This window comes from Martes martes (genome assembly GCF_963455335.1).
Source record: "Martes martes genome assembly, chromosome: 7".
Taxonomy (NCBI): Eukaryota; Metazoa; Chordata; class Mammalia; order Carnivora; family Mustelidae; genus Martes; species Martes martes.
Genome location: NC_137894.1, coordinates 86,933,502 through 86,953,427, shown reverse-complemented (window position 1 = coordinate 86,953,427; position 19,926 = coordinate 86,933,502). Strand labels below are relative to the sequence as shown.

Here is a 19,926-nt window from a genome sequence, read left to right as displayed (position 1 = left end):
GAAAAATTCCACTGTATTGGAAGAATAGTGAGACAGGAAATATATTTGGGTGTGTGAGAGTATCTATATATATATATACAAAGAAGGAAAAGGTTAAAGCTAAATCTTCATTTGATCTACCACCAGAACTGCTTCTATCTTTAGGCCCCAGACCCATAGCTTCAATAATTCTCTTGCTTCCTTCAGTCCGGCTTTAAGGAGTTGGTACTAAATGCTGTTTGCTGTGATTATTAAAATTTGCCCTGGATTACTTTAACTACTGGAGGAACAAGGTGCCAGGAGTATACAATTTGCACCCTATATAAAAGAGACACCAAAGGATATACGGGAGGTAGTCCTGCTCTCCTGCTTCCCAGGAAAAGGCTAATCTTGCCCCTAGCATGGGTCAGTCATGAGTATGCCCAGAACATTTATAATTATATATTCACAGTTCAAAAGTCCCTATAGAGTACAAACCTGTTTCTGGCTTTCCTGAAGCTGGGAATTTTCACTCAAAGCATCTTTTAGAGCTATCTTAAGTCGTTCTTCATTCATTTGAAATACTCTGAAGGTTGTTTTGGCCTAAGTAAAACACAATACATTAAGCTTATAAGAATTTATGTATTTATTTTTTATTTTAATTTATTAATTAAATTTTAAATTTATTTAAATTTAAATTTATTTAAATTTAAAATTAATTTATTAATTTATTTAATACAATAGTTCTTTTTTACACATACTCCCTAAAACATGGAATTAAAGTAAAAAACACACCAATATTAATAGGAAAAGCAGTGTGGGGTAGCAGAAAAAAGGCCAGTCTAGAATCAGGGTCCAGACATGGCTCTGCCATGAACTTGTCATGTGGCCTTGGATAAAGGATTTAACCACTTACAATCTTTTATGTACTATGTAGCAAATTTTGTTAACTTTTTTTTATCTGCCTCTCTTTCTAGAATTTAAACTATATGAGAGCTTTCCTGTCTATTTTGTCTACTAAAATTAAGTGCCAAGCACCTTCCAACAATGACCACTACATAGCAAGAACTCAGTATCTGTCCAATAAAAAAATGAACCTTCCTGAAGTACTTTCTACAAGGGAACTATATCTAAGACCCCAATATCTCAAATTCTAGTATTACATCTTCTTCTTTAAACATAAAACAGTAAGGGGCACCTGGGTGGCTCAGTGGGTTAAAGCCTCTGCCTTCGGCTCAGGTCATGATCCCAGGGTCCTGGGATCAAGCCCCGCATCCGGCTCTCTGCTCAGCAGGGAGCCTGCTTCCTCCTTTCTCTCTCTCTCTGCCTGCCTCACTGCCTACTTGTGATCTCTGTCTGTCAAATAAATAATAAAAAATAAAATCTTTAAAAAAAAAAACACATAAAACAGTAAAATTAAAATGATTTTCAAAACCAACAGACCTTCTAGGCTAATTCAACTTACTTCAGCCACTTGTGATTTAAGAGAATTTGATTCATCTTCTAGGGACTGTATCTTTTTTGAAATATCCACCATCTGGAAAGACAACATCGATCAATAAATGAGTATTTATTTACTAAAATCTCTCCAGCTTCTAAGACACCACATACCTTAGCTATATTGTTAACCTAAATACATCTACTAAAAAAAAATGAGGACTCTAAGAAAACGTGTCAGCCATATGCTTAGAGATTTTATATGAAAGTTAGACAGCAATAATATTTCATCTCATCTTTAATATTTCATGATGTTTAAGCTATATAAGCTCAAGATTAAGTTCACTGACATATCTTACTAAATAATCACACCCATCTAGATCTTCCTTATAACAGATTTTAAAATAAATGACAAATAAAGCAAAGTTAAAATGTTCTCAAAATACCTTTTGAGTATAATAAAAATATCTACCATGTATGTGATTATTCAACTTTATTTATGTGAGCTACTGCATAGTGCATATAGAAAATCTCTCTAAAAATATGCAAGATACTTAACATGGTAATGGTAACCCCTAACATATAAAAAAAAAAGCTAGTGGATCTTGAAATTTTTACTTTCTACTTAACAGCTTTCTGTATTTTTTGGATTTTTTTAGAATGCATACAATACAATACCTTAACTGATACCTTTTTTTTTTTCTTTTTTTAAGTAGGCTCCATGCTCAGCACAGAGCCCAACACAAGGCTTGAACATATGACTCTGAGATCTCGACCAGAGCTGAGATCACGAGTCGGACACGGGGCGCCTTGGTGGCTCAGTGGGTTAAAGCCTCTGCCTTCGGCTCAGGTCGTGGTCTCAGGGTCCTGGGATTGAGTCCCACATCGGGCTCTCTGCTCAGCGGGGAACCTGCTTCCTCCTCTCTCTCTGCCTGCCTCTCTGATACTTGTAATCTCTGTCTATCAAATAAATAAATAAAATCTTAAAAAAAAAAAAAAAGAGTCGGACACTTAACTGAATGAGCCACCAGGAACCCCAATACCTATTAATTTTTTAAAATTCAGTAACCTTCCTTTTCCTACAGTCTCCTCATTTAACAAAAACCTTACCAATTCATCTTGTTCAGAATGTTGAGATTTCTCTTCTTCTAATTGGTTTTCCAGAAGAAGTATTTCATCCTCAAGTTCAGATTTAGTCTTGTTCAGAGTTTCATAGACCATCTAAAAAAGGAAGCCAACTTTATAAGACAAGAATAGGACTTCTGGGTTATGATAAACCAGACAAGTATAATCAAACACGTGTGTTATAAATCAAATAAATTTAGTTTACATATTTGTACATTTTTATACCATTTAAATAATAGCAATGCTAGCAGGGGTCAGCAAACTTTTTTCTACAAAAAGCCAGAGAGTAAATATTTTAGGCTTTTAGGCCATGTAGTCTCTGTCCCAATATGCCTATGTAGTAAGAATGCAAAGACATGTAAATGAATGAGCATGGCTGTGTTCCAATAAAATTTTATTTACAAAAACAGATGGAGAAACCAAACAATTTGGTTAAAAATGGGCAGAGGACCCAAATAGACATTTCTCCAAAGAAGACATACAAATGGCCAAGAGACACATGAAAAAATCCTCAACATCATTCATCAAGGAAATGCAATTCAAAACCACAATAAGATATCATCTCACACCTGTCAAAATAGCTAAAATCAAAAAGACAAGAGGGACGCCTGGGTGGCTCAGTTGGTTAAGTGGCTGCCTTTGGCTCAGGTCATGATCCCAGCATCCTGGGATCGAGTCCCACATCGGGCTCCTTGCTCATCGGGGAGCCTGCTTCTCCCTCTGCCACTCTGTCTGTCTGTGCACTCTCTCTCTCTCTCCCTCTGACAAATAAATAAATAAAATATTTTAAAAAAAAAAAAAGACAAGAGATAACAAGTGTTGGCAAGGATGTGGAGAAAAAGGAACTGTCATTCATTGTTGCTGGGAATATAAACTGGTACAGCCACTGTGGAAAGCAGTAGAAATACTATATGATTCAATGATTCCACTACTTCTTATTCAAAAAAAAAACAAACAAACACTAATCCAAAAAGATATATATATCTCTATGTTTATTGAAGCATTATTTACAATAGCAAAAATAGGGAAGAAACATAACTGTTCAACGATGGATGAATGGATAAAGAAGAGGTGGTATATATACACAATGGAATATTACATAGCCATAAAAAATGATGGTTGGTTGTTTTTTTTTGTTGTTGGGTTTTGTTTTTTTTTTGCCATTTGTGACAGTGTGGATGGACCTAGAGGGTATTTTGCTAAGTGAAACAAGTCAGACTGAGAAAGATAAATGTTAAATGATTGCACTCATATGTGTAATCTAAAAAAACAAAACAAATAAACAAAAAGCAGAATCAGACCTATAAATTTAGAGAATAAACTGATGGTTGCCACAGGAAAGACGGTGAGGGGGATGCGCAAAATGATGGGTGAGTGGGAGATCAGGCTTCCAATTAATGGAATGAATTAAGTCATGGGAATAAGAGATACAGCACAGGAAATACAGTCAATGAGACTGTAATAGCATTGTATGTTGACAGATGGTAGCTATACTTGTGGTGAGCATAGCATAAAGTATAGAGATGTTCAATCACTATGCTGTATACCTGAAACTAATCTAATGTTTGTATCAACTATAGTAAAAAACAAAGCAAATAAACAGGTGGAGAGCCCAGAATATAGTTTGCCAACCTCTGTTCTAGAGCATTATAAAGGAAAAAAATGAGAAATAAGTCTGATTCAGTAAGATTAAAGACATAATAAAAAATAAACTCAAAAAATAATCAAGACTGCTTCATAATAATGTTCTGCATTGAATTATTTTCTGGGACCTTTTTAATTTTAAAGATTTTATTTATTCATTTGACAGAGAGAACAGTGAGAGCAGGAACACAAGCAGAGGGAGTGGGAAAGGGAGAAGCAGGCTTCCTGCTGAGCAGGGAGTCCAACACAGGGCTTGATCCGAGGAACCTGGGATCATGACCTGACCCAAAGGCAGATGCTTAACAACTGAGCCACCCAGGCGCCCCTGGACCTTTTTCATTTTAAATGATTAGTTGCTGAATCATTCCAATTGGATTTTAAATACTGTAATAAACATACCTCTGATATTTGTGATCCTTCAACAAACTTGTTAAAAAAAAATAAACCAAAAGATTCAAAGAATTTAATAGAGACCAAAATAAAAAAAGAACAAGTACATACTATATTACAGTGGTTAAAAAACTTGTTTATATGTATTTCCCAACTTTGGTTGTTTGATTATTTGAATTCCCTGACTTGAATCAAAATTACTGTACTGTTTAGATTTTATCTACTGAGTCAACCATCAAATTTTAAAATTATGTCACATATAGTTTATATTATGTCTACCAAGCTTAAAAATAAACATCACAAGTTTTTTAAAATTATAAAAATTGGAGAAAAAGTTCTAAAATGTTCGTTTAAATTTTCCTGCTAGATAATGTAAATTCAATGCCTTAAGAATAAATTGGTGTGTTTTATTTTATCCACAATACTACCAAACTTGAATAAATGCCTTTTCTGTCCAGTTTTTGCTCTTCTGTTACTAGGCTAAATGCCTTCTGTGATTCTTTTTTTTTTTTTTAATCAAACTATTAAGTTACTGCTGGAAGAGAAGATAAAACAGAAGATCAGTAAATAAAACAATTTCAACAAGTTCTTGAGGATATTATTAGGTAACAAATGAAGAAAGAAAAGATTAAGAAATTTACTCCATTTGGAATTCAATTTATAACTTCCTTTGGGCTCTACGAGGAAATTTTGAGACATAATCTATAGCTTTTTTTTTTTAATTTCTATTTTAATTCCAGTTAGTTAACATCCAGTGTTATAATAATAGACTTTCTGATGGTTACAGACATCAGTGATTGATTAACAGCCAAGCTGGACTGTCTGAACACATATACCAAAAGTACAAAATCCATTGTTTTCTACTTTAGTATTAGTATGCTTCTGACAATACTTCCATCTTTAAATAATAACAAATAGCATTTACTTAATCTATTATAGCTTAGCTAAATGACAAATTTTTATTATTTTCCTTCTTATTACTAGCCAAATCATACCTGGCTCAAGAGAGCTGACTATAAGTTATCTCTTCCAAACCCTACATTCAGTGACATCATGTTGATACCTTTAAATTGGAAGTATTTACAAAATAAAACCAAGCAAATGCTACAAACAAGGACTCCTGCTTTTCAGAGAGCCAGCTATTAAACCTTTACCAGCACATCACTGCTTACAATATAAATCTTTGGTCTAATTCTAGTCAGCTCCTAATACAATGGGGATGAAGTAAAGGCACGTACTGCCACAATTTACATAATTTATTCCTGCCAACTATTCCTAAATTTATGAAAATGAATCTTTCTATTTTTTCCTTTCTAGAGCAATAGGAATCAAAAAAAGGAACGGTTACTTAATACAATTCATTCCCAAGAATGAAAAATAAAGAGCTTCTATAAGGCCCTAGGTTCCAGTAAACTGAATATGCCTCGCTCAAAACAAGTTAGCAAGCAAAGTTCAAATTTTTAAAAATATTTTATGTTACCTAATGTTCCATTTCCTATAATTAACTTTTTCTTTAAGTTTTAACATCTAGAAATGCTCTTTCATATTTCTTTTAAAATAATTTTGAGGAGATACATTTTCCTTAAAGTTTATGATATCTAGTAAAAATCTTAACCCCAGCTTTTATAATTATAGGTACTGTTTTTACCTCCAAATTTTGTGCTTCTGTTGACTCCTTCTCAAAACTGGCATCCTTTAAAGACGATTCTAAGCCTTCACACTGAAAGAAAGCAACACTGTAAGGAAAAACTCTACAAATTTTATTCTAAATTTATCTGGAGAGGTGTCTAAGATGCAGACAAAATCCACTTCCACGTGTATCCTTAATTTACTTTGATTTACTTAGCTTTAAGTTCTTCAGATATGAACACTATAATAGAGCCAGGGCAGCTAACATACCACAATACCCTAGCCTGAGTAACAAATGACAGAACTTCACCTTTAAGACTAAGAGAACTGTCCCAAGTCTGCCTATTCATTAAAGAGAAATTAATACAAACTGGTCATCAGAACTTTTCCCTTGTAATTCAAATCATAGAACAAATACACCAAGCAGGCAATATAAAATCTTTAAACATGCAAAACAAAGAATATGAAACATACAACGCTATAAGATTTGGCAAAATACACTTATTTCAATGCTTTTTTTTTTTTTTAAGTGATTAAATGGAAACCTAGGTTATTTGGAATACCCTTCTTGCCAGAACAAGAAGAGATGGACGGGGCACTTGGGTGGCTCAGCTGGTTAGGTGTCTGCCTTTGACTTAGGACATAATCCCAGGGTCCTAGGTTTGAACCCCACATCAGGCTCCCAGCTCAGTGGGAGGCCTGCTTCTTCCCCCTCTCACACTCCCCTTGCTTGTGTTCCCTCTCTTGCTGCCTCTCTGTGTCAAATAAATAAATAAAATCTAAAAAAAAAAAAAAGAAGAAGAAAAAGAGATGGACAAAAACACACAGAAAAATAGGATATGTCGGAAGGCTTCAGACAGCTATCCACAGAATGAGATAGAAGAGGGAATTCTTAGAGAAGCAAGCCTAGCATTTGACATTTCCTTCTCCCTGCCCAAAAGCAGAGGATGATAGGCCAAGAAACTGAGCAGAAACTAATACCAACCCACACTGGCTACCTTATAAGAAAGTCTAAACCAGAAAGAGAATGATCCCTGAAGTAAGGCCAAAGTTTCAAACATTTTAATCTGTAATCAAAGTAATCTATGATTTCTGATGTCTCAACCTAGCTGCCTATGAGAAGAAACAGTAAACCCTCAAGGAGAAAGATAACATCACTCACAGCTTCAAATTTTTCTCTTATATAACCTGGCACTGATGAACACAAGATCTGACTAAGAACCAAGAAAAAAAAATGAGCAGGAGAAACAGATTTTTGAAGAATACAAATAACAGGAGTTTTCAGTCAGGGGCACCTGGGTGGCACAGTCGGTTAAGCTCCCCTGCTCTTAAATACGGCTCAGGTCATGATCTTAGAGTTGTGAGATTGAGCTCTGCCTTGGGTTCTACATATAGCACAAAGTCTGCTTAAGATTCTCTCTCCCTCTCCCTCTGCCCCTCCCCACTATTCTCCCTCTCTCTCCCTCTCGAATAAATAAATTTAAAAAAATAAAAGAATTTTCAATAAGACATTAAAATAAGGGTTAATATGGGACGCCTGGGTGGCTCAGTCAGTTATGCAGCTGCCTTCAGCTCAGGTCATGATCCCAGGGTCCTGGGATTGAGTCCCACCTCCAGCTCCTTGCTCAACATGGAACCTGCTTCTCTCTCTCCCCCTGCTGCTCCCCCTGCTTGTGCTCTCTCTCTCTCTCTCTGACAAATAAATAAAATCTTAAAAAATGAAAAAAAAATTGCCAACTTAGCATTCAAAAAACTGAATTTATCAATAGTATACTCCACAAAACAAAAGATTAGGATGGGACACCTGGGTGGCTCAGTTGGTTAAGCCTCTGCCTTCAGTTCAAGTCATGACTGGGACCCAGCCCCATGTAGGGCTCCCTGCTCAGCAGGGCAATCTGCTTCTCCCACTTCCTCTCCTCTCCTCTCCCTCTGCCCCTGTTCTCTCTCTTACTCTCACTCACTCTCTCTCTCTCCTTTTTTTAAAAGGAAAGACTAGGGTATTCTTCAGAAGTAAGGAAAATCATCCCAGAAGGAAGCTGAAAATGAAGGAAAGAATAAATAGCAATGAAAATAATAAACATATGGGTAAATCCAAATAAATGGTCAAGATTTCAAATAGTAATAAAATGACTTGGAGGTTTAAACAAATATAAAATCAAAATACAGTGCAGTAGCACTTGCACAAAAAGGGACAGTGGAATTACAGTATTCCAAGATCTTTACATCATCCAGTAAGTAGTAACAGCATTCACTTATATTAGATTTTAGTAAGTTAAGGGTACATGTTGCAATTTCTAAGATAATCATTAAAAGACTATAAGATAATCCATAAGTAACAAACCCACTGATATAGAAAATACTGAAGTAATAAAAAATAAACTATTTTCATAAAAAAAATAAGAGAGGAGAGAAAAAAGAACATGGAATACGTGTCAAATAGAAATAGTTAAGATGATAGATTTAAGCCCTAATAAATTAGAAATTACATGGAATGCAAATGAAGTAATAGTCCATTAAACACAAAGATTTTTTAGACTAATTTAAAAAAGCAACATCCAACTGTACACTATCTCTAAAAGAGACAACAGAAAAATAAGTACATAAAAAGGTTAAAAGTAGACTAATGGGAAAAGATCTACCATGCAAATACTTACCAAATAGCTACACTAATATCAGACAAAATCAAAAATTCCTAAAGATAAAACAGGGGTATTTCATAATGATAAAAGGCTCAATCTAACTAGGAAGATAAAACAATTCCAAATCTGTATCCACCTAACATACCCTCAATATACACAAAATTGACAAAAAATTAAGAGAAAAACAAATGCATAATCATAATGGGAAACATACTTCGCTCAATAACCAATAGATAATATGAATTTTAAAAGTAACAAAAACTTAATTTTTATATTTATATACCAATAACTAGGGTAAATAAAAGTGGTATTACATCACAAGGGTAATGAACATATGTATTTCTGTCATACATGAAACACTTACCAAAATCAATCTTACACCAAGTCATAAATTAGGTCTCAACAAAGAACAAAGGACTGAAATCATAGACCATATACTCTGAATTAAATAGAATTAGGTAAAATTAAGCTAAAAATTAATTAAAAAGAAATTTTAAGAAATCTCTATTTATTAGGAAATTAATAAGTACCCTACCAAATAACTAGTGTTTCTAAGAAGAGAGAATTTCCTATTATTAGGAAATTAATAAGTACCCTACCAAATAACTAGTATTTCTAAGAAGAGAGAGTGTTTCTAACAAAAATTTTAAAATATTTTATACTGAATGATCAAGAAAGCATGACATACCCAAACCGATGATATGCTTTAATGAAAGCCAAAGTAAATTGTAGCTTTAATGCAGAAAGTGTAAAGGAAGTATAAAGTAAAACTCAATGATTTAAGTACACATCCCAAAAAATGAACAAAAAAGAGTAAAATAAAGCAAAGAAAAGTAGAAAAAAAATTAATAAAGAAATGAAATTAAAACAAAGTAAAAAGAATCAACAAAACCAAAAGATTGTTCTTGAAAGGCATTAAAAAGGGGCAACTGCGTGGCTCATTCAATTAAGCATCTGCCTTCAGCTCAGGTCATGATTCCTGGGTCCTGGGATAGAGCCTCATGTAGGTTTCCCTGCTCAGCAGGGAATCTGCTTCTCCCCTCTCTCTGTCCCTCCCCGGCTTGTGCACTTGTGCACACTGTCTTTCTCTCTCTCAAATAAATAAATAAAATCTCTAGGGCACCTGTGTGGCTCAGACAGTTAAGCCTCTGCCTTGGGCTCAGGTCATAATCCCAGAATCTTGGGATAGAGTCCCACATCAGGATCCCTGCTCAGCGGGGAGTCTGCTTCTCTGCCCCTCCCCTGACTGGTGCTTTCTCTCTTTCTTGCTCATTCTTTCCCTCTCTCTCAAATAAATAAATAAAATATTTAAATAAATAAATAAATGAAACATTTAAATAAATAAATAAAGGCACTAAAAACATTGATAAAACACTGCCAAGGCTGATAAAGGATAAAAAAGAGAGAGAAGTACAACCAACCAATTATCAGGAATAAAAAGGTAGATACCTCACTAAAGGTCCCATAAATGTTTAGAAAATAACAGGAGAATAAACACTACTCCAGCAATGATCAAATAAAAGATAAAATTTTAAAAACTCATTTGTAATAGCATCAAAAAGAATAAAATATGTAGGAATAAATTTAACCAAAAAAAATGGTAGGCCTTGTACTCTTTTTTGTTTAAGTTTTACTTTTAAGTAATCTCTACACTGAGTGTGGGGTTCGAACTTACAACACTGACATCACGAGTAGCATGTTCTACCAACTGACCAAGCCAAATGCCCCAAACCTTATACTCTAAAAACTACAAAACATTACTGAAATAGAGAAGACCCAAGTAAATGGAAAGACATCTCCTATTTATAGATCAGAGACTTAATATTGTTTAGACAGCAATACACCCCGAAATGATCTACAGATTCAACATAAGCCTTATCAAAATTGCAGCTAATCTGGGGTGCCTGCTTGGCTTAGTCAGTGGAGCACATGACTCTTGATCTCAGGGTCATGGGTTCAAGCCCCATGTTGGGTGCAGAGATCACCTAAAAGTAAACATTTTTTAAAAATTAAGATTTATTTATTTTGGTGGGGGGGAGGGAGAGCAGAGGGAGAAAGAGTCCCAAGCCAACTCTGAGCTCAGTGTGGAGTCCGATGCAGGGCTCGATCCTACAAACCTCAGATCACGACCTAAGCTGAAACCAAGAGTCAGACACTCAACCAACTATATCACCTAGGCATTCCAAAAATAAAATCTTTTTTTTTTTTAATTTTTATTTATTTATTTGACAGATAGAGATCACAAGTAGGGAGAGAGAGAGAGAGAGGAGGAAGCAGGCTCCCCGCTGAGCAGAGAGCCCGATGCAGGGCTCCATCCCAGGACCCTGATCTCATGACCCGAGCCGAAGGCAGAGGCCTTAACCCACTGAGCCACCCAGGCGCCCCCCAAAAATAAAATCTTGAAAAAAAAAAAAAGAATTCCAGTTAATCTGTTTGCAGAAATTTCAAGCTGATCCCAAAATTCACAGAAAATACAAAGGACCCAGAATAATCAAAATGATCTTGAAATAAAGGAACAAAGTTAAAGGATTTACATTTCCCATCAAAAAGCTAACACTGATCAAGACACTTTGGAACTGGCATAAAGACAAACATAACAGCTAAGTTGAGAATCCAAAAATGAACCTCACAATTACAGTCAACTGATTTTCAATAAAGGTGCCACAACAATTCAATGGGGGAAAGAACAAACCTTTCAACAAACATCACTAGGAAAAACTGGATATCCACATGCCAAAGAATGAAGTCGGACCCACCCTTACCTCACACAATTTATAAAAACTTAATTCAAAACAGATCAAAGACCTAAACATAAAATCTAATCCCATAAAACTTTTAAGAAGAAAATACAAGTGTAAATCTTTGGGAGCTTGTTTTAAGCAACCGTTTCTTAGATACGATACCAAAAGTGTAAACAACAACAAAAAAAAGTAGATAAACTGAGCATTATTAAAATTAAAAACCTTCAGAGGCGCTTAGGTGGCTCAATCAATTAAATGTCTTCCTTCAGCTCAGGTCATGATCTCAGGGTCCTGGGATAGAGCCCCATATCGACATCCCTGCTCAGTGGGAAGTCTTGTTTCTCCCTCTCCCTCTGCCACTCCCCACTACTAGTGCTCCCTGTCAAATAAATAAATAAAATCTTTTAAAAAGAAAATTAAGGGGCGCCTGAATGGCTCAGTCGTTAAGCGTCTGCCTTCGGCTCAGGTCATGATCCCAGGGTCCTGGGATCAAGCCCCACATTGGGCTCCCTGCTGGGCAGGAAGCCTGCTTCTTCCTCTTCCACTCCCCCTCTCTCACTGTGTCTCTCTCTGTCAAATGAATAAATAAAAATCTTTGGAAAAAAAAAAAGAAAGAAAATTAAAAACTTTAATGCCTCAAAGATACTACCAAGAAAGTGAGGAGAAAGCCCACAGAAATGAGAGAAAATACTGGCAAATCAGATATTTAGAAGCTCGTATCTATAATATACAAAGTTACAACTCAATAATAAAAAGACAAATAACCCAATTTAAAAATAGGCAAAGGAAGTGAGGAGAGATTTCTCAGGAGAAGATAAATAAATGGCCAATGGGCACATGAAAAGATAACTATTCAGGGCACCCGGGTGGCTCAGTTGTTAAACGTCTGCCTTCGGCTCAGGCCAGCTCAGGCCATGATTCCAGGATCCTGGGATCGCGCCCCGCATGGGGCTCCCTATTCAGCAGGAAGCCTGTTTCTCTCTCTCCCACTCCCCACTTCTTGTGTTCCCTTTCTCGCCATGTCACTCTCTGTCAAATAAATTAAAAAAATCTTTTTTAAAAATAAATACATAAATGAACTGTTTCCCCCAAAATATATAGCTCCAGAACCTCAGAAAGTGACTGTATTTGGAGACATGCCCTTTAAAGAGGTGGTTATATTAAAATGTCTTTTAAAAAGTCTTTATGGTGAGCCCTAATCTAATCAGACTGGTGTCCCTATTAGAAGAAGAAACACTGAGTGCCCGGGTGACTCAGTTTGTTAAGCCTCTAACTTCCGCGGAGGTCATGATCCCAGGGTCCTGGAATAAAACCCCACAATGGGCTCCCTGTTCAGTGGGGAGCATGCTTCTCCCTCTCCCTCTGCCTACTGCTCCCTCTGCTTGTGTTCTCTCTCTATGCATCAAATAAACACATAAAACTAAAAAAAAGGAGGAAATATAGATACACATAGACACACAAATAAACACCTGCACAGAGGTAAGACCACGTGAGATAAGGGCAAGAAGGTAATTACATGCAGGCTAAGGAGAGGAGCTCATAAGAAACCAAACCTGCCAACATTTTGATCTTAGACTATTAGCCTCCAGAACTGTGAAAAAATTAATTTCTGTTGGTAAGCCAGCTGGTCTGTGGTATTTTGTTACGGCAGTCCTAGCAAATTATACAAAGACTAAGTGAGAAAAGTAAAACAAAGTTTCTAAAAGTAGCACTAAAGAATATCTTTGTATCCTTGAGTAGTCAAAAATTCTTAAATAAGAAACAAAAAAGCAGTCATCATAAAGACAAGATGGATGAATTAGACTAGGTTAAAATTAAGAACTTCTGCTTACCGTTTGAAATAAAAAGGTAAACCACACAGTGGAGGAAAATATTTGCAGTACATATATCTGACAAAGGGTTCATGTTCAAATATAGAAAATATTCTACATATCGAAAAGGAAAAAGAGAGATGACACCTTCTCAAACATGAAAAAAAAAAAGCTAGAGCAGTCAACTTCACAAAAAGAATATTCAAAATGACCAATAAGCACATGAAAAAGTGCTTAACCTCATTATCAGGGAAATTGAAACCACAATGAGACACGATTATACACCTACCATGGTTAAAATTAATAAGATTGGTAATATGAAGAGCAACTGAACTCTCACACTTTACAAAGCATTAATAATCTTAAACTTAACATTGAAGTATCTGCACTGAAGAGTATTAAGTCCTCTAACTCTAACATGAATGTTAACATTTTCAAAAATATCTTACCTCTTTTTGAACAAGGCTAAATTTTTCAAGTAGTTTACATTTTTCATCAATTAATGTAGAAAGTTCTACGGAAAGCTTATTCTCTCTTCCTGAAAAGAAAGTTCATATCATCATCATATGTAAATTGTTTTAAGTTTCAAAATTATAAATAATGATGAGATCTAGAAGAGAAAAAAGAGCTTACCCACATAAAGCCGGCTTCTAACCTGAAACAAATTTTTAACAAAATTACATTAAAACAAATACATATTCAAGTAAATCTATTTAACCTCTACCAACTGAAAAATAACTGGTTTCTTATTGCCTTAGTATGAATATACATTATCTGAAAGTGTTCTTTTTCCAATAGGAAAAAATGTTACATATTAAAGTCTCTCTACAGAAGAATCACATTATTGATTAGCATATTAAAGGCTCTGAAATAACTCTACCTTTAAAACACCTGTTTCATTTCATTTATCCCACTGTTCATCAAATATATTTGGCCCTCAAACAATTTCAGGAAGCCCTTAGTACCATCTCCCCCACTGATAACACCCAAAATAACAGTTTGAGAAAATGTTACCATGGATTGAACTGAGTATAAAATCTTTTTCTTCTTTAACCTCTTTCTCTCTCAAAAAATGAAGGAAAAATCCCATTTGTAAAGATAAGCAGGCTTAGAGGACTTAAATCATCTACAGAAGATGTACAGGGATAAAATTTTTAAAAGTTTTTAAGTTTTAAAGTCAAAGTACAGTAGAATCAATATTGATATAGGACTAAAGTAGTGAACTGAATTATTGCATTGAGGACCTATCTCAAAAGGTAGTAAGAACCTATTAAAAAATTGAAAAACAAAAGTTAAGAGATATGGAAGGCAGAAGTAGAAAGGGCAGTATCTAAAAACACAGTCCCAAAAGGAGAAAAATAAAATGTAAAATGCAGACAGTATCTTCTAGGAATTTAAAAAAAAAAAAAAAAGAAAGACCTCATATTAAAAGATTCCAGAGAATTCTAAAACAGAAATAAGAAAAAACATTTAAGCCTAGACACATTATACTGAAATAAGAATATCAAATTAAGAGGCGCCTGGGTGGCTCAGTGGGTTAAGCCTTTGCCTTCGGCTCAGGTCATGGTCTCAGGGTCCTGGGATGGAGTCCCACATCAGGCTCTCTGCTCAGTGGGGAGCCTGCTTCCCTCTCTCTCTCTGCCTGCCTCTCTGCCTACTTGTAATCTCTCTCTCTGTCAAATAAATAAATAAAATCTTAAAAAAAAAAAAAGAAAGAATATTAAAAGATTCTAAAACCTTCCACAGAGAACAGATCACTTATGAGTAACAGTCACAATGACATTAGACTTTTCAATAAGTAACATTAGACATAAAAAGACAAGGAAGTAAGAGTTTAAAGTATTAAAAGGACAGAACTTTGGACCAAAAATGTTTATAATAAACAAATTATGACTCCAATGTGGGAGCTTAATTCAAATATCCTCAAGCACTCAAAATAAAGTCTCAGAAGGTTTGCCATAAAAAGATCTACACTAAAAACAACTCTGAAAGAAGTATTCAAATATGGGAAGAAGTAAATCTAGGCAACCCTGCAAGAATATGTCAATTAAGAGTAACCAAATATCTCGGTAATATTTTTGTTTTGTTGTAATATTTTGTTTGGCTCAGGTCTTGATACCAGAATCTTGGAACTGAGACCCATTTCGGGCTCCCTGCTCAGCAGAGCCTGCTTCTCCCTCTCCCTCTGTCCCTCCCCACCACCCACCCCACCCCACCACAACTCATAATCTCTCTGTCTCTCTTGCACTTGCTCTCAAATAAAAACTTTTTAAAAATAAATAAGCACAGATCAAAATAAATAGATAAAATATAAATGTAAGGTTTTAATATTAGTGTAGTATACTTCTACAAAGAAAGTCTTCAAAATTTTTACTTAAAAAAATTCCTCTGAACTCAAATTTTCTAATAGCCACAAATTAACATGAGAAATGCACTTAACAATAAGCTAACTACTTTCCTTAAAATAAAAAATATGTTTCTCATATTAACTGTTCAACCTTAAGACACATGAATATTCTCTTAGTATTGGTTACTTACCGACTGAAAACTTCTCCACAAAAACAAGAGAACAGCAAAAAATCCAAAAACACCTGCACATATCACCAATTCCCACGGAAAACCATAGGGATTTGGTCTCATATCTTCAGGCACTCCTGCCAAAACCTTCAAGACAAAAAAATTAACTTCTCAAAAATGCACATTTGATAAAAAGTATTGATTACAAACTGCTATACATGGAATGTGTTCCCCAAAATTCCTATGTTGCAACCTAATGCCCAGGGTAATGGTATTTGGAAGTGGGGCTTTGGGGAGGTGATCATGAGAGTAGAGCCTTCGTGCATGGGATTAGTGCCCTTATAAGAAGCCAGAGAGACTTCCCTTGACCTTTCCACCATGTGAGGTAATAATGAGAAGAATGAACCAGGAAGTATGTCCTCACCAGACACAGGATCTGCAGCGCCTTGATCTTGGCCTTCTCAGCCTCCAGAACTGAGAACAATGTTACTTGTTTAAGCCACCCAGTCTGTGGTGTTTTTATTATAGCAGCCCCCACAAACTAAGACACAAATAAGTACAAGTTTATCTGTAAACACTATTAATGCTCTTTTCATGAAATGGGCTGCCAGACTACCAAATAGAAGGTATCGCAGTATATTTTTCAGGCAATTTTCAATCACCAAGTGATGAAAAATAGCACTGGTAAAATGCAGTGACGTGCAAACTGATGTTCCACAGAGACACCTCAGAGCTTCTGAGAGTAAGAGGTCAAAAGAAAAGAAAGAATCTGAGGTCAGGTCCTCTAAACCTGATATCGACCAGTTTAGGTTTTATGTGTAGAGTATACTGGATTCCATTTATGATTTCCCCCACAGTGAAGGAAAAAAATAGATCTGCAGCTTAAGAAAAAAAAATTTTTGAAAACCACTGATGAAGCTTTGTGTTTGGAATCTGAGTATCTCTACCCTACTTCCATGGCTCCCTTCTCTTATCTGTCATGGGAATAATGCTGCTTCAACATGCAGGGCAGGAACTCAGTAAAGGTAACTATTTCTATTAATCCTCCTTCAAAGACCATGATCCTGTAACCATGGCCTTTCCACACAACTTCTCTCCCCAGCAGGTCTTTGGTACAAAACAGCTTAAGGCTTTTACAGTTCCTCCTACATTTCATCTTTCCCTGGGTCAGTTCATTACTCATCCTCACCCAATGGGGTTGTTCTTTTGTTACTAGGCCCCAGATACTACTCAATCACAGAAAAGAGAATGGTAGGGGAAAAAAAGAAAATGTCCTTTTAAGAAAAACCTGAAGTCTAATCAGGTTTGATTCTTTCCAGGGTTCAGCCCTTTTTAGGCCCTTTCTACCTAGAAAAACACCCTTTAACATCTACTCTTCTCTCCAAAGTCCGCTTTATAACTCTGATCCATATAAGTACTCCTTCCAAATTGCTATCTATAGTTCATTAACCTGCATGCCCAGTGGGGTACCTGCTTAAGATTCTCTAAGAAAGACAGAAAACATTTCCACGATACTGTTTCCTGTCCCCTCTGCAACCCCTGGGCCAAGTAACCCTGATCACGCCTGAACTCACCGTACGTAGCTTTTCCAGGACCAGCCCAAAGTACGACTGAGGGCCAGTCGGGCTCCTCCATGGCGCCAACGTCGCCTCAACTGGAGTGGCCGCAGCCAGGGCCTGGCGTAGCCACAATTGGTATAGAACACGGCGGCTCTGGGTCCGGAACCCAAACCTGCACCCGGCAACCGGAGCAGACCACTGCGGAGCCGGTTGCGGGGGGTTGCTGGAGGGAACCGCACCAACGAGCCTCAAGTGTCCAATGCTGCCCACCCGGAGAGCCTCGCCCCTAGTTATGCTCTACGTCCTGAAGATCCGAAGGTCCAAGCCCGTCTCGCAAGGAGCCCGCGACCTGCCCTCTCCTCGCGGTCCACCCCTCGATTTGGTTTCGGCCAGGCCGGAAATATGTACAAAATAAAATCATCTCTTGTTCCACAATATGCTTCTCTTCCTATAAACTCTACCTCTGTGAATGAATAAGCTGCCATAGCCAGAAACCTGGCAGTCATTCTGGACTCCTCCTCTCTCTCACCCTTCCCATCCAATCAACAAAATCCTACCCATTTTAGCTCTTAGCTACTAAATATTTCTCCCATTCAGTACCCTCTTCTTTATCCCTACTTGACTACTATGTCATCTCTCCCCTACGCCATTTCTAGTTTTGTTCTCCTTACATCTAACTCACATGACACCGTCAGGAAGCTACTTAAACCAAAAGTCTAACCACTGAAATTCTTCGAATGCTCTCCAGCACCTACATCAACTGGAATCTATTTATGTCTCCAACAAGCATCACTGCGCATCATTCCCTGAGCCTACTCTGTATTCGAGTAAAACACTTCTCTGCACACACAATGCTGTTTCCTGTCCCCTCTGCTTAAGCTATTCACTTAGCCTGGAAAGGCTTTCCTACACACTCAAGTGGATATAACCTCTCCCACCCCTCACTTTCCCTAGCACTTTCTGTGTATGATTTGGTAAGCAGTTCATCAGTTTCTACTTTGCACTATTTCTTTTTTCTTCTCTCCCTTAACAGACAGCATGACACCAGTGGCCCAAATTCAGTCCATTTAAATTCTCCACAGAACTGTCTCTCTCACACACGCAAACACACACACACACACACACACACACACACACAATCACTAGATGCACTTGGTTGAATGACTGAACACCACGACAACAATACTTTTAATTTCGGTAACAAAAAGCCAATCCTCATAACTGACCCAATATTTTAAAAGACTTGATTTTTAATGCAAATATTTTAAAGCACGGGCATATAAATACCCCTCAACGTGTCAACAAAGACACATAAACACTTAAGAGAGAAAAATCTATGCAACTTGTTACACAAATTGACCTTAAAAAAACTAAAAACATTTTGAACACTGGGAGTTCAGGATCTCCAGATTTTACCCTAGTACGACCTTTTTACATTAACAACACACAGAAAGATGCGAAGAAAAATGTCACTTAGGGTAAAGTATCTCGAAAGAGCATTCTTTATTACAAGAAAACACAGAATTACAATCCTAACCTCCCGTCCAGGTTTAGGTGTCCTTTCAAGACAACGAGAGGTTTCATCACTAAAAGGAATTCATTTCCGAGGATCAGTCCTCAAGTTTCTCACAGTCGAGAGAACCACGTGTCACTGACCCCTGTTCAAAGCGAATAACGTGACGGAAAAGCTATTCTTTTCAGGAATCCGAAAACATTTGACACACCTTTGCAAAATCCTGCTAGGCAAATGCTCTCCACATTCGGGATCTCCAAGTCCCTTTCCAACACACACACACACACACAGACACACACACAGACACAACAGCAGCCTACGAACCTGGCTATTGCTCGGACACACGCAGGAGCCCGACAGCAGGTGAGGGGACTGGCTTCAGGACCTCTAACCACCGCCACTAAGACCGCAAAGCCAAAGTCTGATGCTTCCTTCCCCAGGAGGTTCCTGCGACCCCTGGGCCAAGTAACCCTGATCACGCCTGAACTCACCGTACGTAGCTTTTCCAGGACCAGCCCAAAGTACGACTGAGGGCCAGTCCTGGGCTCCTCCATGGCGTCAACGTTGCCTCAACTGGAGTGGCCGCAGCCAGGGCCTGGCGTAGCCACAACAATTGGTATAGAACACGGCGGCTCTGGGTCCGGAACCCAAACCTGCACCCGGCAACCGGAGCAGACCACTGCGGAGCCGGTTGCGGGGGGTTGCTGGAGGGAACCGCACCAACGAGCCTCAAGTGTCCAATGCTGCCCACCCGGAGAGCCTCGCCCCTAGTTATGCTCTACGTCCTGAAGATCCGAAGGTCCAAGCCCGTCTCGCAAGGAGCCCGCGACCTGCCCTCTCCTCGCGGTCCACCCCTCGATTTGGTTTCGGCCAGGCCGCCGGGGGGGGAGGCGGGGACGCGAGGACGCGGTTAGTTTCCCCTCCCTCTTCGCGCGACGTGTCCTTGCCTCGCGCTCTTAAAGG

At 37.4% G+C, this 19,926-nt stretch overlaps 1 protein-coding gene across 11 annotated transcripts in view; it reads right to left on the bottom strand.

Annotated features, from left to right (window-relative positions):
- The window catches only part of MIA2 (MIA SH3 domain ER export factor 2), an 86,427-nt gene that overhangs the window by 43,363 nt on the left and 23,138 nt on the right, over nt 1-19,926 (bottom strand). For 8 of the 11 annotated variants that reach the window (XM_080809094.1, XM_080809097.1, XM_080809098.1 and 5 more), the window contains 7 exons: nt 15,913-16,038; nt 14,008-14,029; nt 13,824-13,912; nt 6,203-6,274; nt 2,506-2,616; nt 1,424-1,495; nt 457-561 (listed from right to left, as the gene is read on the bottom strand). In XM_080809094.1, the coding sequence (XP_080665220.1) occupies nt 457-561; nt 1,424-1,495; nt 2,506-2,616; nt 6,203-6,274; nt 13,824-13,912; nt 14,008-14,029; nt 15,913-16,038 (597 nt within the window). Of the gene's footprint in view, nt 1-456; nt 562-1,423; nt 1,496-2,505; nt 2,617-6,202; nt 6,275-13,823; nt 13,913-14,007; nt 14,030-15,912; nt 16,039-17,465; nt 17,649-19,454; nt 19,743-19,926 lie in introns of those variants that run through there. The other 3 variants (XM_080809100.1, XM_080809104.1, XM_080809099.1) reach the window with 2 other exon arrangements.